Below are 26,872 nucleotides of genomic sequence, written 5' to 3'. Positions count from 1 at the left end.
GCGCAAAAAAAGAAGCCCCTTTTTTTCCGGAAGATAGCAAAAAAACTTTGGTTCCCTTACCTCAGCTCCCTTACCTCAGTTCCCCGGCACTTCCTGTCCCCCCTCCAATGCATTCCCCGCATAACTTCCGGGCTGTGCCGCGCGCCCGGCCGCCTACGCCAGGCCGTTGGTAAGGCAACGCCACTCCAGGCGGGGCTGCTGCGAAAGGGGCTCCGGCGGCGGCGGCGGCGGCGGCTTCTCTGGAGGGGCCCGGAGAGGCCCGCTCTCTCGCGCTCCTCTGTCTCGCCGGGGAGGGTCAGAGAATGGAGGGGGCTCCCGTTTGCCTGTTTATTCCAACGCCTGCCGCTCACTGCAGTCATTGCCAGTAACGGTTCGCTTTACGGTGCTCGGAATGCGTCGCCTCCATTAAGCTTCTTGTTGCACTGAGCAGCCCTGCAAGGTAGGCCAGTGTTATCAGCCCTAAGCGAGGGGAAAACTTCCTGGTTGGGTCTTGCTTTATTTTTATTTTTGGCATACTCCCCACCCTTTCCCATAAGCTCCTTTGGGCGACTCCTTAAGACACCAGCTGACACTGGCAATTTCTTTAGTCACTGCAGTGTTGTTGTTTTTAACAGCCACGCTCCTTCTGCAACCAGCTTATTGCTATTCCTTCCTTAGACTAAAATTTAATGCTGCCTAAAACGGCCCCTAAGTGAGGAGCTGCGTAGGTCTGCATGTGGTTAGTTTTTGTAGGTTCCCCTCCACAATTAAAAATGTCTTTGGAGCACCCTTTGCTTTGCTGCAGTTAGTGTTGCCTTGGTAAATGGTAAATATGTCTTAAAGGCAGGGGTGGGAAACCTTTATCAGCAGCTAAAGGGGTCACGTTCCTTTCTGGGCCACATGGCAATGATGAGCAAAGCCAGAGGCAAATGTGGGCAGAAATGCAGATTTTACCTTTGCACAGTAGGCTAGTCACACACCCCTCTGTATCTTCCATCCAGACAAGCAGTTCAAAAGCACATCCCATCTTGCAGAGGCAGATTTAGGGGAGTGTGGCAGGTTTGCCTGCACTGGCACCGAGCTGTGAGGGCACTGTGAGGGATGCCACAACAATTAAGTAGAATGAAGTTTTGTGGTGGGGATATGCACCAAATTTTGGCACCTCACAGGGCGCTACTAAAATTCGAAAGCCCGAAATCCAGGCAGAAACGTTTGTAGTGAGAAGCAGGTTGAGTGAAGGGTCTGGATTGGGGAATAGATCAGAGGGCCAGATAGCCAAGTCTGGAAGGCTGCATTTGGCTGCTGGGCCTGAGCTACCCTCCCCATGCATTAAACTATACTGATGCTTTTACATTGATAATGTTAAGTCATTACGAACTTAAACTTTACTGAATTCAGTGACTAAGCCTGGATCCAACCCTTGGTGTGTAGTGCTTGAAAGGGTTGTGTGTGTGTGTGTGTATAAAGTGTTTAACTATTTGTATTCCATTTTTACTACTTGGAATGTATTGTGGTTGGAATGTAGGAAGCTGCCTTATACTGAGTTAGACCCTTGGTGCATCTAGCTCAGTATTATTTAAATTGACTGGCAGAGGCTCTTCAGTGTTTCAGACATGCGCCTCTCCCTTCTTCTAGTACATGTTGCTCTTCTGTTATCCTTGCAACAAGGTTTTGAGGCTGATCAAGCAGAGAGCTAGTAACTTTATGTAGAAGGCTGCCTGCTGAGCTGGGGTTTGCAGCCAGGTCTCACATCCAAGGCTAGTGTTCTGCACCATACTGCCCAGCAGTTTTGAGTAACTAAAAAATAAAAATAAAAAAATCCTTCCAGTAGCACCTTTAAGACCAACTAAGTTAGTTCTTGGTATGAGCTTTCGTGTGCAAGCACACTTCTTCAGATACCTGAAGAAGTGTGCTTGCACACGAAAGCTCATACCAAGAACTAACTTAGTTGGTCTTAAAGGTGCTACTGGAAGGATTTTTTTATTTTGACTATGGGAGACCAACACGGCTACCTATCTGTAAAAAAAAAAAAGTATGTGTGGTGGTGGTGAACTTCAGTTGCTACTGCTCACTCTGGAATTCCTGTTTTATAAATTCCAAGCTGGGTTACAGTTATAGATAAATAGTTACTGGACACGTTTGGTAATGACCTCAGGGTGAGTGAGGCTTGGCCTCAATTCTCTAATCTGTAAAATGGGACTGTGTAGAGAATTTGCCTTGTTGGCTAGTTGTATGAAGGAAGGAAACATTGCAAGCTAGGATATATGACAGCAGGGACCAGGCAGGCTGCCTCTTGTTTATTACATTTTGCTTTGCCCTCTCCTTCTTTGTCAGGTGCCCTGCAGTGCCATGTCCAGCCAGGATGATAAGACAGGGAAGGAAGGTGCTTTTGCAGCAGAGCAGCTGGCTGCTGAGTCCATGGCGGCAGATATGGACCCCTGGGTAGTTTTTGATGCTCGCAAGACTCCCCGGGCCGAATTCGAGGAGTGGCTGCAGACCTACCAACCGTCCCGTGTGTCCCGGTTTGGTGACCCCGAGTGCAATGCAGAGCCGGTGGGTTGGATAGCAGTGTATGGGCCCCGTTTCTGTCCTGAAGCTGGCGATGTGGTAGGGCTGCAGGAGGACTGGGAGCTGCTGCAAGCCAGCGGGCGCCACATCACCTTCGACATGGTCAAGGAGCTGGCGCTGAACCGGCGAGTGCTGACCGGGAAGTGGCTCATGCACCTGGATAGTGGCTTCAAGGTGGACCATGCCTGGTGTGGCATTGCCCGTGCGGTGCTCGACGGGCGCATTGGCGTGGCCAAGGTCAGCCCCTGCTGCCCCGACTCGGAGCGCAAGCAGGTCATCTGTGTATACACAGACGACTTCACAAATGAGGAGCAGGTGCTGGGGGCCGATGCTGTGATCCGCACCACAGGGGTCAAATGCTTGTTGTCCTACAAGCCTGATGTTTATACCTACTTGGGCATCTACCGAGACAACCGCTGGCACCTTTGCCCCACCATCTACGAAAGTAAGTTTGATTTGGAATGTATCCCTCGGCGTTCGCGCATCACCAACAAAGTGAACAACATGGAAGTGACTTAAAACGTGTTCCTTTGGATGTGTGGCCCTTCCAGGGGAATGGTGTTGTGGCTGGGAGCTACAAGTCCCAGTGCCCCTCCCCTTTCGCTCCCCCTCAGAGAGACCACATTACAGTTGCCAAGCACAGGCCGGCAGGGATGCTGGAGGCAGGATTTCAGCACTGGGTGGCAGCTGCCTGCATTGGTCTTCCTGCAGCCACATTTAAGGACACCTGAATTTATCTTTCAATGAAGTGTGCTGCCTTCCTTGTTTTCAAGAACTTCTTACTAGGAGTGCATCACTGCACTTCTTCCTCAGTTGCCTGTGCGTATGCTTTCATATCCCCTTCCCCAGTGACTTTGGGTATCAAAATAAATGCACACACTCCCATTTCATGACAGGTCAGTAGAAAGATTGCTGTAGCAGTCAAAAAGAAAAGGGGTGGCAAGTCAAATGATCTCTTATTTGACAAATCCTTGCATGTTTAGGATATGAATACCCAACATGGTGTCTTCCAAATGCTTTGGTCTGCAACTCCCAGCATCCTTGACCATTCACCATGTTGAGTGAGGCTGATGGGAGTTTTAGTCTAAAACACCTGGAGGGTTTGGCTACCTCTGTGCTAAGAGGCGGCATACTTTCTAACAATGCAAAACATTCCCATCTTGTAGAATAATCTAAGCAGACTATGGGGAGTTCTGTGAAACACAAAAGTTTGGATATTCTTGCTTCCAACAGTTTCATCTAATTTTGCCACAGGTTCCCCAGGCCTGCCATAATGCCTGGGAAAAGTAGTTTCTAGGGAAGTTTTTCATCAGAAACTACTAATGGTTCACCAGGGAGGTGCTGTGTAGTTTTGAAAGAGGGGCTAAACATAGACACTATCCCAACAAAATGTGTTGGGAGAACAAGTTTTACTCATTTAAGGGAATGTCTCTCAACATTTCTTTCCTCTTGAGGCTGTGGAAAATAAATTTGATTCAGCAGCACTTGCCTACCTGTAAAATAGGTTTTTAAAAAATAAAGTGATTTTGTCTTCTTGCTGAATGTTTATTGCCAGGAGGGTGTGTGGGAAGAGAGAATGGAAATGGAAGAGGCAAGCAGGCCAGCTGGCACCAGTCTTTGAATTGCCTCACTTGCAGTTTAAAGCTAGTTCCTACTCAGGAAACTTTTAATTTTTAAAGAGGCTTCTATACTAGGGTTGCCATAGGTCTGGAATTTGCCGGACATGGCCAGAATACGGCAGTCAGAAGCAGTGTCTGGGTGGAAATGGCTGAAATTGTCCTGGAAAACCCGGACATATGGCAACTCATGTCGGAAGTCAATATTTTGGTGAATTCCCTCCAAAAAGCTCAATTTCCATTTTTTAGATTTTGCAAAATAAACAAACACTTCAACTTTTTGTCTGGATTTTAACTTTTTGAAATAGGGCAACCTTATTATGCAGACTAAGTATGCTTATCCTTGAGAGGGGAAGGGCTGTGGCTTAGCAGTAGATTCAGTCCCCAATGACATCTCCAAGTGGAGCTGGCAATGTCCCTCGACTGAAAGCCCAAAGAGCTGCTGCCAGTCAGTGTAAACAGTACTGAAAGAGGAATCATTATTCTGACACAGTATAAGGCAACTTCCTACGTTTCTGCCTTACGGGAACTGAAGGAAGGACCTGAACATTCTTGCACTATGGTGAACCCTGTCCATGCTCTTCAAATAACCAGTCGTACCACAAAATGAATTATGTGAAGCAGCTGTCCAGTAGTCAGAATTTGCTTTCTAGCTTGTGCATGCAACTACCATTTCAGGTAGCCTTTCTAACTGAGGGCAGTTTGTTTGGGGATTTTTTTGTGAAGCTTCTCCCCTTCAAGATACAAATGTAAGGTTGTTTCAGGGGCACATGGCTGCCATCAACCCCAGACAGCATGGCCAAAGAAGCCCAGGGAAAGTGGGAACTGGGGGTCCAGCAATATCTAGAGAGCCCTAAGTTGTCCCACGCCTGGGCTTAGGGAAAGAGCATGATGCATGTATAAACCGCACCTTCTACTTCCCTGCTTGATTCATGCAAATTGTACATGTGGATAGGGATATCTTATTTAATGTTTTGGAAGAAAAGCTAGATAAGTGTTCATAATTCTATGGGAGTGCAGGCAAAAGTAATAAAAGAAAATGGCTTTGGTTCCAGAACCTCTTTCCATTAAACAAAAATATTCTGATCAGCTGGGAAATGGGAGGGAGAAGCTTAGGAGCCAAGAAGGCTGGCTGAGCAAGATGCAAAGAGGTTGGGTGCTTAATGTAACACTCTTCGCACCAGCAAAGCCAAAATGAAAAATCAGAACATCACAATAAATTATACAACCTGAAAGAAAACAGGCACACCTATACGGTGTGCACATCTATGCTCCAGTGTTCTTTTGGTGTGCAGTTATACAACAGCCCAGGAAGCGAGAAAAAATAAGGAATTACTAAGCTGCTTTTTGTTTTAAAAAGCAGCACAATAGGGTTTATCCATGCTTCTAAATGATAATGCACTGATGCCTACCAGATAGATGTTTTGGATTGTAATTCCCATCGGCACCAGTCAACATAGTCGATGGTCAGGAGTGATGGGACACGACAGCTTCCTGGGGGAAGGCTCCCAATTTGCCCCCTTAAGAACCTAATAGTCCCCATGGCTTCTGGATTTTATGTCACTGGGGTGGGGTAGGGGTGGGGAGAATACCAACACTGGTTTGAGGTGACATTGCCTGCAAATTAAGGCCACAGTTCCCAGATCTTCCTTCCACAAGTCCTTACGGAAACCACACCCCAATTCCACGATAAAAAGAAAACTGCCAGGCTGAGGCTTCAGTTTATTTTTAGGAACCTGCTATAGGAAGAAGAAAGCAAGAATTGCCACATCAGATAACAAAAAAAGAAGAGTGAGACAACTGTGGACCAATAACAGCACTTAAGTGGTTAACTATCTTGACACACCCACCCACCCTTAAAAAAATGCAGCAAATAGTATTTAAAAAACAAGGCGCAATCCCACCCCCACCCTGGACATAACCTTGGCTGCCCCTGCTGGCTTGGCAGCTGCTTTCCCCACCAGACCCTGTTGGCAGCAGGCTGCATCCTAACCTGGGATAACTGGATCTCTCTTCCGTTTTAGACCTTGTGTCTGAGTTCAGCCATCTGAGGCTTTTGGTCTGTCTTCCCACTGAGGAAGGGGAAGATCATCCTGCTTCCTGCTAGCTTGTTTTCCCTCTACGTGGCCTGAACTGTCTTGCTTTTCTTTGGAGGGGTGGCATGATTTGGGGGCTGGCAGGCACTGGGTTCACATGGAGGGTCTCAAGCCCTCACCCTAAGAGGAAACTGAGCAGGGCTAGGGCCAAACAAAGCCTGCAACAGAAAGGCACCAAATGTCCCATTGCACCCCCTTATAGTAATGGCATATTTTCTGAGCGGAAAGGCTCAGAGTTGGCTTCAGTATGGAAAAAGAAGTCGCCGCCCACATCCTCATGCGATTTCCCATTGTTTTATCCCCCCCACCCCCCGCCACTGGCAGGCAAGGTGCAGGCCTAGAGCAGAATGACTGGGTCTGCATCCCTTTCATCCACGAGGCTGGCTTACCCCTCACAGCCTTGTTGCTCTTTCTGGCTTTAAAAAAACCCCTTATCTTAAGAGGAAGAAGTCCTGTGTGCGTGCCACAGAGACTGACACAAATCCCCAGTTAAGGCCAAGGACACCAAGGTTGAAAAATAGCCTGTGTTTTGCCACCACAAGTCCCATGTCTGTATACCCACAACAGCCTGCTAGAGTTAAGCTATTCCTTCTACAGCAAAGGACCAACAAACGATCCCAACTCTTCCCGCCTCTTCAAACATGGGCAGAAGGGACAAACCCTCACGGCCCTGGAGATGGCTGTAGGGTTTCACCAGGAAGGCCTCACCCACCAGAAGAACCTTGGGCAATGCTTTAAGGCACTCCGGAAACAGTACAGAAGTAGCTTTGCTTTTAAAATATCCTGGTACAGCTACTGTAGCATTTAGAACTGTGTGGCTTTTCATAAAAAGGTTAGAAACAGGTTTGACCTGCTGATTTTTTTTTGCTTGCTGGCACAGTTCTTTAAGGCTTCTGAGCTTCCGCTCCCCCTTAATAATGTTTTGTTTGGCATGAGGAGGAGAAGGTGCCGGCTGGCGAGTTTTCAGAAGGCAACCATGGTAAGGAGGAGAGATTCTTCCCCTTCAAACAGTCAAAAACACACACAGCTCCATAGTTCTGGAAGGAAAACAAGCCTTCAGTAGGGAAGCGAGAACTGGCTCCGCCGTGTTACCAAATGTACAACGCCCACTTCACTGGTGGCGGGGAGGAAAGAGACCTCGCCTCTGCCTAAAAGCAATGGTCCAGGCCTATAAAAACCTCATGTTCCAAGAACCTAGAGGTTGCCCCCACCCAAACACATCCTTGAAGGATAGTCCATCCAGTGGGGGGGACCACCAGAGAGGGGGAGAGTTAAGTTGGCAAAGTCTACGCAAACAAAGAGGGGCCACCCGGGATCTGGAGCCCAGGGACAGAAGCTGTTGGTCCTGTGACTCCACCCTTATGAGTTCAGCTGGTTCAGAAGAGAGTTCAAGTCAAGATCTACCATGGAGGAAAAGCTTTCCTCAGCAGGAAGAGCCCCCGGAAGGCCATTGTAGCAGCTGGCACCTGAGCCGCCCCCGCCCCCTCCACTGGGCTCCCCTTGGGCTCTCCGCTGGGACACCAGGCGGCTGATCGACTCTGGATAGGTCAGCAGAGTGCCTTGGTTGTCCTGGAGTGCTTGCTGGGCGGCCCCTTCTGTGAGGAGCTGGCAGAACTCGGCTGTGTTAATCCCCTCCAGGCTGGCGTAGGGAGCATCATCCAGGATCCCCCCGAGCTCCATGCCCCCAGCATCCGCCCCTTCGAAGTGGAGGTGCAGGAAGGCGTCTGCAATGCTGGCTTCGGCCTCCGACTCAGAGGGCTGGACCCGATGGCTCACACCCAGGCCCGACAGATCTTCCATGTTCACCGTGCTGAAGCTGGACTGTGGAGCTGCGGTCGGAGGAGGAGCCGCCGCTGGAAGTGGGGCATGGCTGGGCCCCGTGAAGTAGGCGGGAGAAGGGTGCACCATGGCCTGGGGTTTGGAGGTGGGCAGTGGGGTTTGCCCTGATGCTCCCATGATTCCTGGGACACCTGCAAGGAAGATCAGAGAGAGGAGATGACGACAAAGGACACATCAGCACTCTTGCATCAGTGAGAGAAGCGCCAGGGCCTCCTGACCTTCCTGGACTCCCAGCTGGCCAGGGTTTACCGGCCAGAGGATCTCAGAGCTGGTGCAGGATCTGCCCACCAGCCATGGTTTGGAAACTAAGAAGCAACCTTGGCGCCAATGCAAACACCTAGCATGTGTTAAGGCAGAGTTTCCCAAACTTGAGTTTCCAGACTACAATTCTCATCATCCCTGACCACTGGTCCTGCCAGCTAGGGATGATGGGAGTTGTAGTCCAATAACAGATGGAGACCCAAGTTTGGGAAATACTGTGTTAAGGGAAAGGGAGGGAAGAAGTGCATTCCCAAGAGTGGCTCCCAATTTTGCTGGGAGCCAGTGCTGCAACATCCACTCAGATGTGGCATTTTCTTTCTCTCTTTCAAAAACAACAACAACTTGCCAACAAGTTTCTAGTTTTAAATGCTGTGATTGTGGACTTTATAAGTGTATGTTTCCTAGTGAAATCCTAGAAGCAAGCCAATAGGAAGCTGCCTTCTGCTGAGCCAGATTCACTGGGGCCCATCTCACTCAGTACTGTCTACACTCTGACTGGCAGCAGCAGTTCTCCAGGGTTTTAGGCAGGGAGTCTTTCCCAGGCCCACCTGGAGACGCCATTGGAGATTGAACCTGGGACCTTCTGCATGCAAGGCAGATGCTCTGTGCCCCCTCCCCCAGCAACAGTTCCAATCATCATTCAATGGGGGAAATTGCCAGATTGTGTTACATGCTTTTCTTTTGAAAGCACAGAATATAAATAGCTTAGAGCAAGGGTGGGGAGCCTTCAGACCACGAGTCAATCTCGGCCTGCCATGGGATCCAATTTGGCCCATCACACCCACTGACACCACTGGTGATGCCAGCTGTTGGGTTGGAGGACAGGGTTCAATCCTGCTTTGGGTGCACTTCCCTGTTCCCAGTAGAAAACAGGATCTTGCAGCCTAGGTAGCAGGATTTAATCTCCACTCGTCTGCCAATGAGCACAGGTTTTAAAAGCCCCTTTCCCTTCTCCTTTAAGCGGGGGGAAGGGTGGACAGGAGCTGAATGCCAACCAACAGTTTGAACAGAACATATACAACTCCTAAGCTGCTAGTCCATATTGACGTCATGGGACAAGATTCCCAGCCAGACCAATTTTCCTCGTAAGCAAGCTGTTAACTTGACAGAAGAGTTACATGAAAGGAAAGGTTAGGCATTCCTCACCGCTGATGTTGGGCCGGGCCAGGCCATGTTTGGGAACAGCAATGCGGCGCTGGGAGCGAGGTTCTGGAGCTCCGACTGTTGGGAGGGAACGGAAGGGGTCAGAACATGCAAAATCCTCCCAAGAGCCCAGCAAGGCTTCAACCCCCTCCCCCCCCCATGTATGGACACCGGAAGAACCCTCACCGTGAGGGAGACTCTTTGTCTGTCTTGCTTAGTATTGCCTGTTCTGACTGGCAGAGGGAGGGGCTCCTTCCCCATCACCTGCTCCCTGATCCTCCTAAACGGAGATGCCAGGGATTGAACCTGGACTCTGTATGGAAAGTGTGAGCTCTTATTTACTGAGCTATAGAGGAAGCAGTATCCCCCCTGCAACATCAAACCCAGGTCTCATGAGATTCCAAGGTATTCCACCTCCTGTGCTCCTCTCTGTTGGAGGCCAGTGTACTAAGAAGAGCAGGGCATGGGCCCCTCAGCCTCAGCCATTCCATCTGCCTGCCTTTTTACTTGCAAGCAACTCACAGGGTGGCTCTGCCTGCTGGGATATTCCTCCACAGCCCTGCTCTTGCAGAACTTGGTTGGAGGAGGAGGAGGATGGGGACAAAACTAGAAGGAGTAGGTTCCACCTGCCAAGGGCTCTGGGCTCTGTTTTCCTGTTGGTCTCCCTGTCTTCTGCCCCAACAGTCCCAAATGGGGCCCAGTCACCAATGTCTCACCCCCCTGAAGGTTCTTCAACCAGCCACACCACCCTTTTCTTCTACCCCTCTAACTCGAGCCCTACCTGCAAAGGGTGTTTTCTGAACAAAGTTCTTGAAGGTGCCAAGGGTCCGTTTGCGTTTCTCGTCAATACGATTGAAGTCACCTGTCCAAAAGGAAAGGGGGGGGGGAGAGAATAAGGACACCTTTGCTTTGAAAGGGAGCTGATAATGTACTCTCCAATCATAGGCAACGACTGAGTAACAGGAGAGCTGGAGTCAGGGAATCACGCCTGCACACTCACAGCGGTGTTTGAAATTCGCCAGGCACTGGGCCCATTTTGCACCTGACTTTTGGCCACTTGTGAGCAAGTGAAGATGCCCAGGTGCCAGGAAGGCACCTGACGTCTCCATCACCTGGAGGCGCATCCCTGGGGATCCTTGGATCTTGCCTGCTTTCACACACTAGCAACACACCCTTTCAAATTCTCTCTGTGGTATTTCATCTGCGCAATCCGAACTTTATTTCAGGAAGCAAAAATTCACATTGAAAAGTATGTCTTTTGAGCCACTGGGCCCCAAAATGAAAACTAGGCATTCTGTTTTGGCAACTGTAACCCTATTCAGGGAGCCCTTTGGCACCTAACATACATCTGAGTTTCTGAGCTGGCTCACAGCTGAAAGCTTTGACCCTAAACTCATAGAGCTTAGAACCTGAGCATGCAAGAGAGGACATACCTTCATCAGGAAGATAACGGAACTCCATGGGCCCACTGACTTCCTTGTCGGATGGGCGACGCAGCTGCATCTGGACTGTCACAGGCTCCCGAAGGGCTTGGTCCATGTACGGCGGGGTCTTGAAGACAATGGCCACTTGGCGATGGACGTCGGCTTGGGAGAAGGAGCCCTTTGCCTCCCAAGAGTCCTTGAAGAAGCGGACTTCAATGTCCTCTGCAAAGGAAGCGAGGGGGGGAGGATTGAGGGGTTCAGACTCACTGAGAACGTAAGAACACAAGGAGAGTCCTGAAACTGGATCAGGCCAATGGCCCATCTAGTCCAGCATCCTGTTCTCACAGTGGCCGACCTGGTGCTCCAATAGGAAGCCTGAAAGCAAGTCCCAAATGCAACAGTGCTCTCCCCAATTGTGATTTTTGGCAACTGGTACTCAGAAGCATTCTGCCTCCAACAGTGGAGGGTGAACCGAGTCTCATCCTCTTTTAAAGCCATCCAGGTTGGTGGTTGTTGCTACCCCTTGCTAGTGTGAAGGGTGGGGGAAAGAACAAAATGGGAAATACCAACACCTGGTCTTATTTCCTTTCACCACAAATGTGGAATCATCTCCTGTTCCCAAACTGAGAAATGGCCAACAGCACTTTTTGAAGGCAACAGGCCAAAATACCCATATACACACACCAAACAAAATGTGGAAGACTTTTTAACATTTTGAATATATCAGCTGACTCCTTGAAGTTGCCTGCCATTGGGCGAGATGCTGTGACATCAGGGCAAACCTCACAGAAAAGCCCAGGACTGAAGTGGGCAAACAGTGCTGGAAGCGAAGAGGTCAGTTTGGCCACATGGTGACTATAGTGAGCCTGCATTTAAAAATGCATAAGTTAGGGAGGATTTTTAAAGGGTTGGCAGACACAGGAGGCTTTAGAGATGGTTTCAGTCATTGTTATGAGCAAAGATGTGGCTGGAAGGGCTTTTTGAGTTTTCCCCACTACACTAAAAACTGCCTTAAGAATAAGAACAGCAACAGCAACAACAAAACAACAACAACAACAACACCATGAAAGGAAAACACACATGAAAAGTTGAACCCTTGCTGCTGTTGTCCAGAAGTCCTTTGCAGCCTCTTCCAAGGCTTGACCTCTACATCTCTTCCAAAGCCCAAGGTGGCCAATGGAAGTAAAACCCTGCACTGAAAAGGGAGGCATCTCTTACCTTTCTGGACCTTGTCACAGAGGAGGAAGATCTCGTCTCCACCCAGGCAGCTCCCTGAATTGCGGTTCACACGGCAGATCTTCAACTCGGCTGTGTTGGGAGCACCTGGAGAAAGAGAGGGCGCCGGGGCCGTCTTAATGACTCGGTGGCAGTGAGGGAATACAAGAGGCTGTGTTATGGAGACCATTGGTCCATCTAGCTCAGTACGGAATACACTGACTGGCAGTGGCTCTCCAGGGTTTCAGGCAGCCTACCTGGAGATGCCAGGGATTGAACTGGGTAACTTTTGCATGCAAAACAGGTGCTCCACCACTGTGGACCTTTGTTGAAAAATAAATATCCCAGTCCTCATGATTCTGAACAAAGGACCGAATTGAAAAGGGACATCTGAAGCTGCCTTATACTGGTCAGACCATTGGTCCATCAAGCTCAGAACTGCCTGCACTGACTGGCAGCAGCTCTCCAGGGTTTCCAAATCATGATTTAACAGAAGCCCTATTAATTTCAATCAAGTAGTTAGTGCACCTAACTCTGATCTGCATCCATTCCATTTCCTCAGGGATAGAATTATTTACTTGTTGGATGAAGAAGCTGCTGTTAAGTTGCTCTGGGACCCTCAGATAGAGCAGGATGCGAAAATCAAAAACCAATGAATGATCAGTGTTGGGTCTGCTCCACTGTCCATCCCTGGTTGGTCCCTCCCTCTCTAATAAAGGTAGCGGTGTGCATCAGAGCCACCCCCCGTTAGCACTCACGATTGTCATAGATGGGCTGTGAGATTGCCAGGGGCAGCTGGACCAAGCGCCCACTGCCTGCATCCTGAATCCACACCTGGAAACAGAGCCGAACCGCGTTCAGGTCATAGTCTCCTTTTAGCTCTTCCATGGACACTGGAATCAGGGGCAGGCGGGGAGGGAGAGAGAAAGCAAGAAATAGAAACAATACAGTTAAGTCTAGAAAAGGGAAGTAAAAATTGTGCACCTGCATCTAGATGGTTCAACCCCTGGAAATGACAATTAAAGAGAATGAGGCAGCAGAGGGGTGGGTCAACTGTTTTCAGCTTGTGGTGCAGATTCCCTCCTGCGCAACATTTCAGGGACCGCATGCCAGTAGCAGACAGAGCAATGAATGCAAATCTGAGCCTGGAGGGCACCCTGGTATGTCTGACGATGGTTGGGCTTAGCTGCTGCTTTTACAGGGATAGGAAACCCTTTTCAGCCGGAGGGCCAGATTCCCTCCTGGGCAATCTTCTGGGGGCCACATGCCAGGGACTGTCAGGGCCAGAAGCAAAAGAGTGGGCAGAACATCAGGTGTGAATTTTAGATTTCTACAGAAGGCTAGTTTCTAGGCACACCTGCACACCCCTCTCCATCCTGGCAAGAGGCATTATCAAAGTTCAAGGGCACATTCTAGCTGGTCTAGAACAGTGTGAATCAGGGTGAGTGAGGGGCATGGTCTAGGGAGAGCCCCAAGAGCCAAACAAGGAGGCCTGGGGGGCCGCATTTCATCCCCGGGCTTGGCATTGCAGCATCTCTGAGACAGCAGGTTGCAAAAAAGGCCCTTCTCTGCTGGAGACTCCAAAGCAGCATTGCTGGTCATCACATGCACAGCTAGGTGGGAGAAATAGTCTGAGCTAGTCCAAGACAGCTTCTCACGTTCCAACAACAGACCCCTGCCCCCCACAAAGCCCTTGACCACTGTCACGGCCGACAGCGCTCCTCACCATTGAACGGGTTGTTGTTGGTTTCGATCCGCTTGGCCACGGCCTTGTCCAGGTCTCGTTTCCGCACGCATTGGATTCCCAAGTTCTGGAAGCTGGGAAGGAGCACATGGAGCAGGCAGGGGTCAGTGTGCAGCTTGGAGGGAGGGGGAGAGGGAGGCACAAGGAGGTGAAAGGCATCGGGTGAGAAGCACGGCTGCTTCCCCAAACACCAGCGAGGAAGATCCCCAAATCATCCACCTTCACGTGGAGATGGTGATGCTCTTAACATTGGCCCATCTAAGCTTGCTTTATTCTTTGTACAGACTCCCGTGTAAAGAGCCAAGCGCCCCACTCGCACTGGGCCGCCCGGCTGCTTTTCACGCTAACTTTTCTCCTCGCAGATCAAGGTTAAATGGCTGACAGTGAAACCTGCAGAGCTTCAAGCAGCCGCCGTCAAAACATGGCCCACAACTACCTCCTCTTGGGTTTTAACCTGCGTAGTTTTTTATTTTGGAGTTTGCAGCTGCAGTGGTCGCGGAAGGGCAGTAGCTCAGCAGTGAGCACACCTGCTTTGCACACAGAAGGCCCCAGGTTCAACCCCAAAGGCATCTTTGCGTAGGGCTGGGCAAAGATACGCTCTCTGAGACACTGCAGTTGTTCATTTAGTTTGGCAGCTTCATCCCTCAAGTTGTGCTTATGTTTGCACTTTTTTTTGCAGACAGCAATGGCTAGCGGTTGATGCAAATAAATAAACACCCACCCCCAAATCATCCTCCCAAATGGCCAGAGAAAAAGACCGGGGGGGGGGGGAGATACCCAGCTCTCTCCCCTTCCCACATCCGCTCACCTGTGGATGGAGCGCTCTGGAGACAGCTCTGCTTCATAATAGCCTTCTTTGCAGTCCTTCCCCACCAAGTCGTGTGGGTGGGGCCGGTAGGGGACCTCCTTGGTGACCAGCGAAATGCGGACCTTGCCTGGGCCTGTATAGTTGTGGATCTGAAAGCAAAAGGCGGGGAGCTGATGTGTGGCAAAGGCTGCAGCTCAGAGGCAGAGCATCTGCTTGGCATGTGGGAGGCCCTTGGCTCCATCCCCAATGGCATCTCCAGGAAGGACTGGGAGAGACACCTTGTGCCCCTGAAACCCTGGAGAGCTGCTGCTGCTTCAGCATCTCTTAAGTCCAGTGTTCACAGTAACCTTGCAGAGTAGGGTCGTACGGCCTTCCCTGCACTGCAGAAATGGGGATATGTAGCTCAGTGGCAGGTACAGCAACTGCCTTGCATGATTCAATCCCCACTGGCATCTCCAGGTAGGGCTGCCTGAAACCCCCAAGAGTCATAGAACCACAGAATTGTAGAGTTGGAAAGGACCCCGAGGGTCATCCAGTCCAGCCCCCTGTAATGCAGGAATCTGAACTAGACCATATGTGACAGATGGCCATCCAACCTCCACTCAAAAACCTCCAATGAAGTAGAGTCCACAACTCCCAGAGGGAGTCAATTCCATTGTCCATACAGATCTTACTGTCAGAAAGTTCTTCCTGATGGTTAGTTGGAATCTCCATTCTTGAAACTTGCAAGCCGTTGGTATGAGTCCTACCCTCCCGCAGAATGACACATGACCTCTTTCTTCACCAAGAGCCTGGAATGTTTATGATCATTCCATGCCAGCACACCAGTCGGTGTCAGGGGCTTCACCTCCGCAAAGGGCAATTAAAGTACAGTGGATGCTCGGGTTGCGAACGTGATCTGTGTGGAACGCAAGTTCGCAACCCGCAGCGTTTGCAACCTGCAGCAGCGCGTCTGCGCACGCGCGGGTTGCGATTTAGTGCTTCTGCGCTTGCGCGACCGCAGAAACCCGGAAGTAACCCATTCTGGTACTTTCGGGTTTCGGTGGGTCCGTAACCCGAAAAAATGCAATCTGAAGCATCTGTAATCCTAGGTATGACTGTATCCTTAAAACGATGCCTTTTATTCTGAAATTCACACTCCCATGGCCACACATACAAGCCCTGCTTCAATCCCTCAACCCCCTAAAGACTTCTAAGTAACACTTATTTCTAGAAGAACCCCCCACCCCACTCCCAAGTGCTGTGGGGCTGACCTTGATGGTGGGGTGGGTCTTGGTGGTGTCTGTGCTGCGTTCCCCGGGAATGGAGCCAGCCAACCGCCCTTCGCACTGATAGCGGAAACGCATGCCGCGCTGCTTGGGCTGTTCAATTATCTCCACGACAGGAGTGCTGCTTGCGGGAGGGTCTGGAGGGAGACAAAAGATACACCTATATTAGTATTATATAAACTGTTAGTAAATCCTACCAATTGTTGTCGTTTTTTATTTATACACCACTCAATGCGAAAACAGGATTCAAAGTGGTTTTCAGAGCATAAAAAACAGGTGTGCAGACATGAAAATGTGAACGCACCCCCACTAAAACATGAAAAGCATCCATGATTAAAATACACAATGAATCAATCCCACAGAAACAGCAATTAAAACAGGACTCTCAGGTGGAGAGATCAAGAGAATCAAGAGACACCCCCCTACAGAAGCCAGAAACACTTGGCTATTGTGTGTTTTTGAAACAAGCCAGGCTGCAGTTGATAAATGCTTCTCTCTCTCTCTCTCTCTCTGTGTGTATGTAGAAATTTTTATTATTTTCAAGGGCAAGCATTACAAACACAAAACAGGGAAACACTAACTAACAGGTAAGTTACATACAAAAAATAATAATAAAATACAATGCCCTATACATAGATTCTCACCAACTCTGGAGGTGTGAGCTCACACCAACAAATCCAAGTGCTTCGATTCTTTCAGTGATAATCACCTCATCAATAGCAAATAATACTAATGTTAGTCAGGCACCTGCATTGCACTGCTTTCAACACCGGCTAAAATTGTTTTTGTTGTGTAGCACAGCCTGCTAAGACATGCAATTTTATCACTGTTAGTTTATTTGCTCTCACACCTGTTGATTTTATCTGTATTTTGAGAACTGCATTACGCCTACTGTTTTTATCATATTACAGAAACCTTGCTAAATAAAAAATGAGCTATTAATGAAAGCCACCCCATTCCTAAAATGAAAATGACAGGCTTCTCTCCCAAGTTAATTCAATTTCTCTTTGGTGCCAGGCTTTAATCCCGCAATGGGGAGATGGTGCTGGGACCCCCAGAATATGGTCTGAAGCAAGGGTGGGGAACCTGTGACTTTCCAGGCATTGCTGGGCTCCAGCTCTCATCAGCCTTGGCCAGCATGCCCAATGGTCAGGGGAAATGGGAACCTTAGTCCAGGAACATCTGGAGAGCAACGACTTCCCCATGTCCAGTTTATCCCTCATCTGCACTACACATTTAAAGCAGCACCATACCACTTTAAGCACACACAGCCTCCCCCAAAGAATCCTGGGAACTGTAGTTTGTTAAGAGGGATACGAGCTATGGGGAGATCCCTATTTCCCTCCCAGAGGTTCAGTTCCCAGCATGGCTCGACAGTCAACCCTTCTTCACTTGGAATTCAGAGAATTGTGGCTCTGTGAGGAGAAACAGGGGTCTCCTAAGAACCCTCAGCACCCTTAAAAAACCCACCACCTACAGTTCCCAGGATTCTCGGGGTGTGGGGTGTGGGTGGGAAAGCCATGACTGTGTACCTAACCTGCCACACCGGGCTGTTGTGAGGATTAAATGACGGGGAGAACCACGTACACCCCCTTGAAGAAAAGGAGATATATAAATGCAATGAATATGAGTAAAATAAGTAATGAATGTATAGCGCTGAGATGGGGCTTTAATCCAAGCCAAACCCCAGCGCTAGCTGTCAGCTCTAAACAGCTGTGTCAGTGCATACAGACTTTCTTTCCCCCAACTAGATCCAACATTCGAGCGGAGGGGAATGGCTTTTGGGAGAGAAGCTCATGATAAATACATACAGCGGTAACGGGTTACATACGCTTCAGGTTACAGACTCTGCTAACCCAGAAATAGTACCTCGGGTTAAGAACTTTGCTTCAGGATGAGAACAGAAATTGTGCTCTGGCGGCTTCACGTTAAGAACAGTTTCAGGTTAAGAACGGACCTCCGGAACGAATTAAGTACTTAACCCAAGGTACCACTGTATTTTTGACGCCACCTTTTTCAACGAGCCTTTTGTGCTCCCTGCCCCTCGAATGTGGATTTGGAATCGTTTCATATATGATTTTTTAAAAAAATATTGTTAATAACAAATTGCTTTGAGGCATTTCATACAGTGGTTTTTAAATGAATGCGAGTGTTATCAGAACCCTGAGCCCTCTTGGTGGTGGGCAAGGTGCCCCTAGGCACACATCACACCTTGCGAACGGCTGACTCTCAATACTTTTCATTTAAGAGAGAAAGAAGAAACAGCCTCTCCACCTTATTCCAATCCCCCTAAATGCAGTTGTCCCTTGCTGGGATTTGCAGCAACAACAAAAGGTACTTTCCCTGAAAATTAAGAACTGCCTGCCAACTTTCTGTCTGGACAGAGAAAGGAATGTTCCCAAAGTCACACAGGCAGGCCTATGTGTGTCCCCTCCTGCTCCCCCCCCTTGTCAAAAGGGGCCCTGTTTTTACTCTGTCCTGTGCTCTCACACTGTTTCCTCTGGGAGTCAACTTCCCCCCTCCCCCTCCCAAACTTGGGGATTTCCCGATCCAAGCTTTGAAGCAATACAGGAATTTTTCTTTTTCTACTAGATTAAGTCACAGGCACAAGCGAAGTCCAGCCAAGCTTGGCAGCAGATGGTAACTGTCTTTTCCACTGTGCAGGGACAGAGGCCCCACCCCTCCAAAACTGTGGCCTGACCCATCTGTTTTGCTTGGCAGAATCAGTAACCCCTGTGTTACCTGCGCCAGACTCCTTCGCCCGGGCTATTAAAAAAGAATTAAAATGCAGGGCGGATCAACCTGAGAAGCTAGAGAACTCTCCCAAGACAGGGGAAATCCCCACAACAGGGAGAGGCAGTACAGCAGGATCCACATCCACCAGAAATCAATGACCTCACCCTCCACCGACACTGTGAAGCCAGGAAACAAGGACTATAAGTCATTTCTCTCTGCTCCAGTCACAGAACCTCCCAGCCAAGATGTGAATTAAGACTTAGAAATCAGAAACTGATTTATTCAAAATCCAATAAGCCCCTGCTCTCCTTAGCTTGGCCCACAACTTATTTCTGCTCTTCTAGTCACCCCAGGTGAGGTTTACATGTTTGTCTGTCTCTTGACCATTGCCCCTTCCGTCACAGAAGCCAGACAGCGACTGCAAGCATTCCAACAGTTGTTCCCTGCCCTGCTGGAGCAACATTCCACAACATTACAAGGCAGCTCAGCCAACCCATGTGAGAAGCTCCACCACCACCAATTATACATGCCCAACAACTACTCCCCGCCCCAGCCAATCACTATCTCTCTACCCGGAAAAACTTTTAACTCCTGACTCGGCATCTTTTACAGCCAGAAAAGCTTTTGTCTCCGCAGCAGCCAGATGTAAGGGATGCAGTAAAAGAAACAGAGGGACCATCTCTTAGAACACTAAAAATAATATACCAAAGGTGTGCATGGCTTCAGGAGCAGTACAGTGTCCAGGACAGGATCCTGAACCCCAGAATAGGATCCTGGACAAAAAGATCTAGCTCATAGTAAAGGAAATTCACAAATACTGTATCCTCCGATTCTTGGAGAGTAAATATATTACTGCGTAAAGCTGGATCGCTGAATTTCTGGTACCAACAGCACCCAGCAATTAAAGATTTTTCCTTTCTCACCACCATAAATCCTACTCCTGCATTTATTATATTTTTTTATGACAGCCCCTTTACCACTTCAAATGAGTGATATAGGAAATCTCAGTGTTTCAGAACATGCCTCTGTTTTTTTTCTGAACTGACTTTTTTGAGTTTGTCTAAGAAGTCTTGCAACAGGTGGCCCGACACTGGTATTTTAACAGACAAAGAAATGGTGAAAAGTCTGGGAAAGCATGTTACTGAATATTTTTTGCTTAAGTCATGCCTTCATGTGGGATTCCTTCAAAGCAGCCCTCGGGGGCCAATGCAGTTCTGAAACTAGTGTTCGAAACCACTGCAATGGGAACACTATTTCTGCTCTTGCTTGCAGAAATAAAACTCCTTGAGGTGAAACATAAAACCACGACTAGTGAACATATTTACAAAATGCTTCAAAAGATACCAATACAATACTAATAAAATCTAAAATCACTGTAAATTAGGGTACTTTTTTGTTTTAGGAAGAACATAAAGGTTATAAACATTTGTAAATTCAGTGCCACGGGGCTTCTATTTTTTCTTAAACAAAAACAACACTACGACTTAGATCTTTATTAAGTTTATAAATGCTTTTAAATAAAATAAATAACATAAGCAAAGTGCGTGGTATCAGGTTGTGTTATTCTGAAACAAATAATAAGTTCTAAGAAAAGCTTAAATCCCATCTCCTTCCATTAAGGAAGTGGAAAATTGAGGGGCACTATCCTCCCCCTTCCCCAATTCAAAACTTCCCAGGAAATACTGTCATTTGTGATATGAATGACAACAACACGAAACGAAGACATGCCACTTACCTGGAAGACCCCAGTTATGTTGCAACAACAACGGCAGGAGATCTGGAGGAAGGAAAGAAAACAAAACACCAGCATGAATAACTGTGGAAAGCACGAACCTAGGAAACTGCTTATAAAGAGTCAGATGACTGGGCCATCAGCAGCCCTAAAGCTGGAGAATTCCCTCCCCAGGGAAGCACACTTGGCACCTTCACTGTATTGCTGCTGTTACCTGCTGAAGACACAACTCTTTAACCTGGCCTTTGATATTAGAGGTATGTTTTAGGACCCACCCCGTTCTTCCATTTGTAAATTGTATTTGCATGTTGTTGTGACCTTCCCTGGAGCCTTGTGGAGAAGGAAGGATATGAATTCCAGTCATGATGATAATGATAAAGATAATATTATGATGGCAAAAATAATGGCATCTGCACCAGCAGGGGCTCTCCACTAGGGTTTCAGACAGGAACCTGTCAGCTGTACTTGGAGATGCTAGAGGTTCAACCAGGGACGTTCAGGTGCTCTGCCACTGAGCTACAGTCCCCCCCTCCACCAGCAACTGAATGCCATGTCTTACTCAATACATAATCCATACATAGGCAGCAACTCCACACAGCTTGACCACCCAGCATTAGCCTTGTAAAGACTTCAGCCGTTACTTCAACCGCTGCGGTCTGCCAAGCAAAAGGTGTGTTGCTCATGATCACTTGACACTATACAGTTAAGGAAATGATCCCAAGCCTGCACTCTTGCTTAACAGGATCAGCTCAGTGTCCACCTCCCCAGCAGGCATTAGGATATAAGGATGCTTCTCCTCCACTCTCCAAATGATCACAGAGGCCTCCCATTTATTCCCTGTTTGCAATGAGGCTTGAAAGGAACCCTCTGACTGGCAGCCAACTTTTTCAGGCCATGTCGGCGCACTCTGATTTTCAAGCGAGCGCTGTGGGTGCTGCTACCCCCTTTGCGTCTCTTCTCCCGAAACACGGGAAAGAAAAGATACGCGTGCACTTCATGCTTCCAAGAGATCAGGGTAAAAGTTGGATCCGGCTGACTTACACTGAACCTCGAAAAGCACATAGAGCTGAAAGAGGAAGTGAGGAAGAGAGTCACTTTTCCAGCTTCCTGCTTAAGGCCTGTGGAACTTTTTTACCCCTTTAAAAAGTAACTGTGCTCGCTACCTTATGGCCAAGGGTCAACAATACCATGTGTGTGTCCGTGCACATGCTCAGAGGCTTTGGAGCACCAGGAGAAAGACTGAAAGGGCGCCACCTGACACCGCACTGGCAACCACGTTGTAGTCAACAGATTCTCCCCAAACCTGATTTTAGTCTGGGGAGGGGGGAATTAACTCTCCCACAATTGTGGTTCCCCCAAGACACACACACACACACACACACACCAGTACAGTGGTGCCCCGCAAGACGAATGCCTCGCAAGACGAAAAACTCGCTAGACGAAAGAGTTTTCCATTTTTTGTTCCGCAAGACGAATTTCCCTATGGGCTTGCTTCGCAAGAAACATCTTGCGAGTTCTTGCGAGTTTGTTTCCTTTTTCTTAAAGCTGCTAATCTGCTAAGCCGTTAATAGCCGCTAAGCCGCTAAGCTGTTAATAGCCGCTAAGCCGCTAATAGCCGCTAAGCCGCTAATAGCCGCTAAGCCGCTAATAGCCGTGCTTCGCAAGACGAAAAAACCGCAAGACGAAGAGACTCGTGGAACGGATTAATTTCGTCTTGCGAGGCACCACTGTATGTGAGAATCTGAGGAATTTTCCCATCATCCGATAAAGGGGAAACAAAGTATTCTGAGGGTGATGAACCTTTCCCAGAAATCCTATTCATCTGGAAAGTTGACATGGGGGGGGGCAAGAGTCCACAGAGTGGTAAACTGAACTGGCAGAGAAGGTGACACGGGGGAGGAAAGTAAGCAGAGTAGAAAGGAAAGGGAGAAGAGAGACAGGAATACCCACAGGTGAAAGGAAGTAGAAAAAGGCAAGAAAAATAAAGGGCAAAAAGTGTTTTGAGAAGGTAAGGAGAATGTGGAAGAAGGGATGAGCAAGAGAGAAAGAGGCAACAGGAAGATACCTGGTGATAGAAAAGATGGCGAAAGAAGGTGAGAGCAAAGAGAAGGTGGAAACCGAGGGGGGGGGGAAGGCAAGACTAGCGACGCAGGAGAAAAAGTAGAAGTAGCTAAATAGAGAAGAAATGAGAAAGGAGGTGGTGAAAGTTATGGAAAGCGAGAAAGTGACAGAAAGGCTTTCTGATTAAGAAAACGCAACCATTGTAAAAGTGAGCATGACTTCACTACTGAGGAAATGTAATAAGCGAATAGGAAGAGAACCTACCCAGTTGATGCTGACACAAAACCCCACACGTACACAATGTAAAAGAATGTTTCACCCCCCTTCCCCAACCTTATACCGCATACAACACTAACGTCTCATATCAAATGTAACTGATCTGTAACAAAGAGACTCTACAACCTGAAAAAAAGACAATGCATGTACTTTTGTAAACCAGGAAAATCTTTTAATAAAATTTATTTAAAAAAGAACTGAGCATGACTTGCCCTCTTGCTTAATGTCTACCATAGCCTTCACTGAAGAGAAAACCCCCAGAAATCAAAAGAGGATACAACTATTAAAAGTGTTCCGAAGTCTGACTAACAATACTTGGAAAACAGCTTCACTTGTTAGCATGCCAATACCTCAGTGTGGCAAGACACTGCCTGGTACTATTAAGTTTAAATCAAAAGTGAAAATGTGAAAGATGGTCTGGTTGGCAGTCAGAAATGGGTCTCTAGTCTGGACTGGCTGAAGATCACAAAAGCGTGTTTGGGAGCTGGAACTTCCACACAAAGCTTCCAAGACAGAGAACAGATACCTTAGGTTTTTATGTCTAATCTAGTTTAATCCTCTCTCTTTTTACAATAGGCCAACTGGTCTGAAGTGGCTTGTTATTCTGTAGTATATGTTCAGAACCATTTAGAAGGGAACCCTCTAGGTTAGATTACTTTTAAGTAAATTTCTGATTGGCTCCTTACAATATTTAATTTCACAGATTTTGTCACTGGTTGATACCACACTCTTCTCCAAGGAAGGAGGCAGGCTTTTACTGATCTCAAATTCATATAAGTATGTGAAACACCATTGGAGCCATTCACATCAGGTGACTCAAGGCCCTGCAAGGACTTACAATGGGGGTGGAAGTTGTTGCTAGACTACAATTCCTATGATCACTGGCCATGCTAGCTGGGGCTGATGGGACTTGGGAGTACAACAACATCCAGAAGGCCACAGGCTCCCCCATTCCTGCCTTATACCCCCCTTCCAGAACCTCCTTTCTGCAAGGAACTCTGCACATACTCAGAAACCCACGGCTCCACTCAAACAGGTACAAATGGAACGAGTTAAGTGGCAGCAACTTTTTTTGAGATGTCTGAATGAGGGATCAGTTTCGTCTAATCTTTCCCAGTTTTCCAAAAGAAACTTCTGTACAACATAGCAACAGCTGGCTGTGTTAACAAGCTGTTTCTCTGCAATTTCTCACTAAGAATCTCCCCTGTGAGTTCCAATGAACAGCTACCAAGCCACCACTTTTAAGTGTTTTTCTCCTGCTCTTCAAGATGAAAAAAAAGAGTTCTTATGTTTATTTCACAAGGTCTGATTAAAGCCTGTACCTTCTGTACTTTGGCAAAGTAAATCTGGAACACCTTGTGCTTAGTATTTATGGAGTTGGGTTTAACTGAGGGGTCCCTTGCCAGAGCCCACCCTGCCAGAGCCCCAAAACTCCTAGGGCAGGGAAAACCTCTACAGCCCAAGGGCCAAATTCCCTTGCAAGCAGCCTTCCAGGGGCCACATCCCAGTGGCGGGCAGAGAAATATATATGGAAGGCACAATTCCAGCTATATTCCAGCCACGCCAAAGCCGAGAGGTCAGCACCCACACTTCTCTCCACCCAGGCAAGCAAGACACAGGTCTAGGACACATTTCAGACAGACACAAGTTCTGGAGGAGGGCAAAGACCAGGGCAAGTGAAGGCCACAGGCTGGGGAAGAGTCTCAAGCCCAGAAGGGAGGCATGCTGAACCACATTCAGCCTCCAGGCCAGAGAGGTTTCCCCACCCCTTTTTGTTTAGGGCATGTCAGGAGGTCCGGCCTAATAGGTGGAAGACTTTCAAGCATGCTTTTTCTTTCTTTCTTTCTTCTGGAATAAAGACTTCCTCCGCAATGGTCCATCGCAGCCACCAGCAGAGAGCGATAGAAAGAAAAGAGAAAAAGGTGGGAGGCAGGCCTGTGTGTCATGGAACTGAAGGCTCGCTTGCACGCACACAACAACCAGAGGCCAGGATACATATGTGGGCCTCCCCTATGTGAAACGGAAGCTAAAACTGCTAATGTTAAGTAACGCCAAGAAGTAAAAGATCAAAAGGCTGGACTGCCCTACCAGAGGCTGTGGTTACCCTGCAGCACAGAAAAAAAACGCTCTGAAGGTGGTAAAAGGGTGCTGAACTAAGCTTCCTGGATTTAAAGAGAGAGAGAAAAAATGCATGCACACACAAGTTTCTAGTCCTTATGGCTTCAAAGGCAGGCTTGGAAGAGGCTGGGCAATGGCTGCCAATGTCTCAGGTGACAGCAAGGCGGCCAGATAAAACTACCAGCCTGTGTCTAGCAAAATAGTAAAAATTAAGGGTGCTAAACTAAACTCTCATGCACATCTTTGCAATGTTTTGTTGCAGCTGGAAAAACTGGCTCTACCGGGTGCAAAGTTTAAATAAAACCTAGACATAGAACATTAATTTATCTCTCTTTTTAAACACAATCTCAGCTATACTGATTGACGCACAAGTGTGCAGAACTACAGAGCAAGGCAGCTGGGGCTTTAAGCATAGAAAATCCAAATGCAGTTGCCCTGCCCAGCTGTGAGCCTCTGGATTGGTGAGGGCAAGTCAAGTCTCTCTCTTTCTCTCAACCTGAAACCCACCTGAAACCCTACGTTTAAAGCACATGGCTTCCTGGGAACTGTAGTCTGTTACGGGTGTTGGGTGTGAGGCTAAACTACAATTCCCAGGATTCTTTGGGAGAAGTCACGTGCTTAAGATATATGGTGTAGATGTTTATATCAACAATCCAAACGGAACATGTAGAGCATAGTTCCTGAATATTGAAAATACATTTCTTGCAGTTACATTTTGTTCTATTTCCTTGGTTTCCGATCATAAAAAGAGGGCACTGCTGGACCAGGCTCAGAGGCCCACCAAGAAGACCTGGGGGCAATAGCCGCTCTCCCCACTTGCGTTTCCACTCAGTCTTACTCAGAGGAGTACTGCCTTCCGCATGGAGGCAGAACATGGTCATTTTGGCTAGCAGCCGCTGACAGTCCTATCCTCCATGAATTCGCCACATTTGTCACTTTACGAAAGATAATGCAACCAAAGCAACATAAAGAAAAATAGGGAAAAGTTAAAAAGGGAAGGGGGAGCCTGGGTTAAGGTCTATTTCTGACCATATAAATTGGAAATACAAATCTGAGCTGTGCAAGTCTCAAGAACACGTGACTGAATGGTCTGGTATTTCTTCTTTGTTCTCATGCTGATACGTCGCCAGTTCAAATAAGGACAAGGAATGTAACCCATCACTGCATGCCAGGCAACTTTCTCCCATCGTGCAACTCAGAGCGAAGCACAAATGGGGTTCCCAAACAGTTGAAAACCCAAATGCAGACTAGACCCATACCTGCTTAGCTTCAGCAAAGTGGTACAGCCTCATGTGCCTTCAGACCAGGGTTTCCCCAAACTTGGGACTCCTGGTGTTGTTGGACTACAACTCCCATCTTCCCTAGCTAGCAGGACCAGTAGTCAGGGATGATGGGAATTGTAGTCCAAAACCGGCTTCCAGCACTGAACCGCTATGGGTTGTACCCACTGAAAGTCACTTGATCCAGGGACAGTGCACATATCTATTTTTCTTAATGGTGACGTGGACCATTCATAACATAAGAATATTCTTCGAAATTGCGAGCAGGGCAGTGGGGTGGGGTAAGTGAAGACAAGCTACAACAATGAACTACAACGTTGTTCACTGCTCCTGCTCAGGCTGCACAGAAAAAGGCATTTTGGTTCCTGATTTTATCTGATTGTGCAGCTAAACTATAATGGATAGAGTTCTACAGTATATGTTGCTGGTGCTGTGAAAGCAGTCAAGATCCAAGGATCCCTAAACATGCACGTCCAGAGGGTGGAGATGTCAGGCACCAACCAGCCTGGTGCCCAGCCATCTCCACTTGGTCACAAGTGGCTGATAAAAAGGTAAAGGAACCCCTGACCATTAGGTCCAGTCATGGCCGACTGGGGTTGCGGCACTCATCTCGCTTTATTGGCTGAGGGAGCCGGCGTACAGCTTCTGGGTCATGTGGCCAGCATGACTAAGCCGCTTCTGGCGAACCAGAGCAGCGCACAGAAACGC

General features: G+C 48.1%; 2 protein-coding genes across 3 annotated transcripts in view; one reads left to right on the top strand and one right to left on the bottom strand.

Annotated features, from left to right (window-relative positions):
- The first annotated feature begins 301 nt into the window (after positions 1-301).
- Positions 302-4,080, top strand: LOC308465700 (UPF0696 protein C11orf68 homolog). 2 transcript variants are annotated; one of them, XM_080985810.1, is made up of 2 exons: positions 302-439; positions 2,314-4,080. In XM_080985810.1, exon 2 carries the CDS (start codon positions 2,329-2,331, stop codon positions 3,064-3,066), a length of 738 nt encoding a protein of 245 aa, XP_080841936.1. In that variant the 5' UTR covers positions 302-439; positions 2,314-2,328; the 3' UTR covers positions 3,067-4,080. The 2 variants fall into 2 exon arrangements, with proteins under 2 accessions (XP_080841936.1, XP_080841937.1); XM_080985811.1 differs by having other exon boundaries at positions 355-449; positions 2,325-4,080.
- Positions 4,081-5,868: 1,788 nt separating this feature from the next.
- Positions 5,869-26,872, bottom strand: part of RELA (RELA proto-oncogene, NF-kB subunit) — a 31,264-nt gene continuing 10,260 nt past the window's right edge. Inside the window, exons 2-11 of the mRNA XM_080985776.1 lie at positions 20,433-20,474; positions 15,947-16,098; positions 14,694-14,842; positions 13,868-13,959; positions 12,900-13,034; positions 12,145-12,249; positions 10,936-11,148; positions 10,284-10,364; positions 9,506-9,580; positions 5,869-8,229 (exon numbers count right to left, since the gene is read on the bottom strand). Coding sequence (XP_080841902.1) covers positions 7,619-8,229; positions 9,506-9,580; positions 10,284-10,364; positions 10,936-11,148; positions 12,145-12,249; positions 12,900-13,034; positions 13,868-13,959; positions 14,694-14,842; positions 15,947-16,098; positions 20,433-20,474 — 1,655 coding nt within the window. The 3' untranslated portion in view covers positions 5,869-7,618. The remainder of the gene's footprint in view (positions 8,230-9,505; positions 9,581-10,283; positions 10,365-10,935; positions 11,149-12,144; positions 12,250-12,899; positions 13,035-13,867; positions 13,960-14,693; positions 14,843-15,946; positions 16,099-20,432; positions 20,475-26,872) is intronic.

The sequence above is a fragment of the Podarcis pityusensis genome (genome assembly GCF_964106645.2).
Source record: "Podarcis pityusensis genome assembly, chromosome: 16".
NCBI lineage: Eukaryota > Metazoa > Chordata > Lepidosauria > Squamata > Lacertidae > Podarcis > Podarcis pityusensis.
The sequence above is the reverse complement of the archived record's forward strand: the minus strand, read 5'-3'. Positions and strand labels throughout refer to the sequence as shown.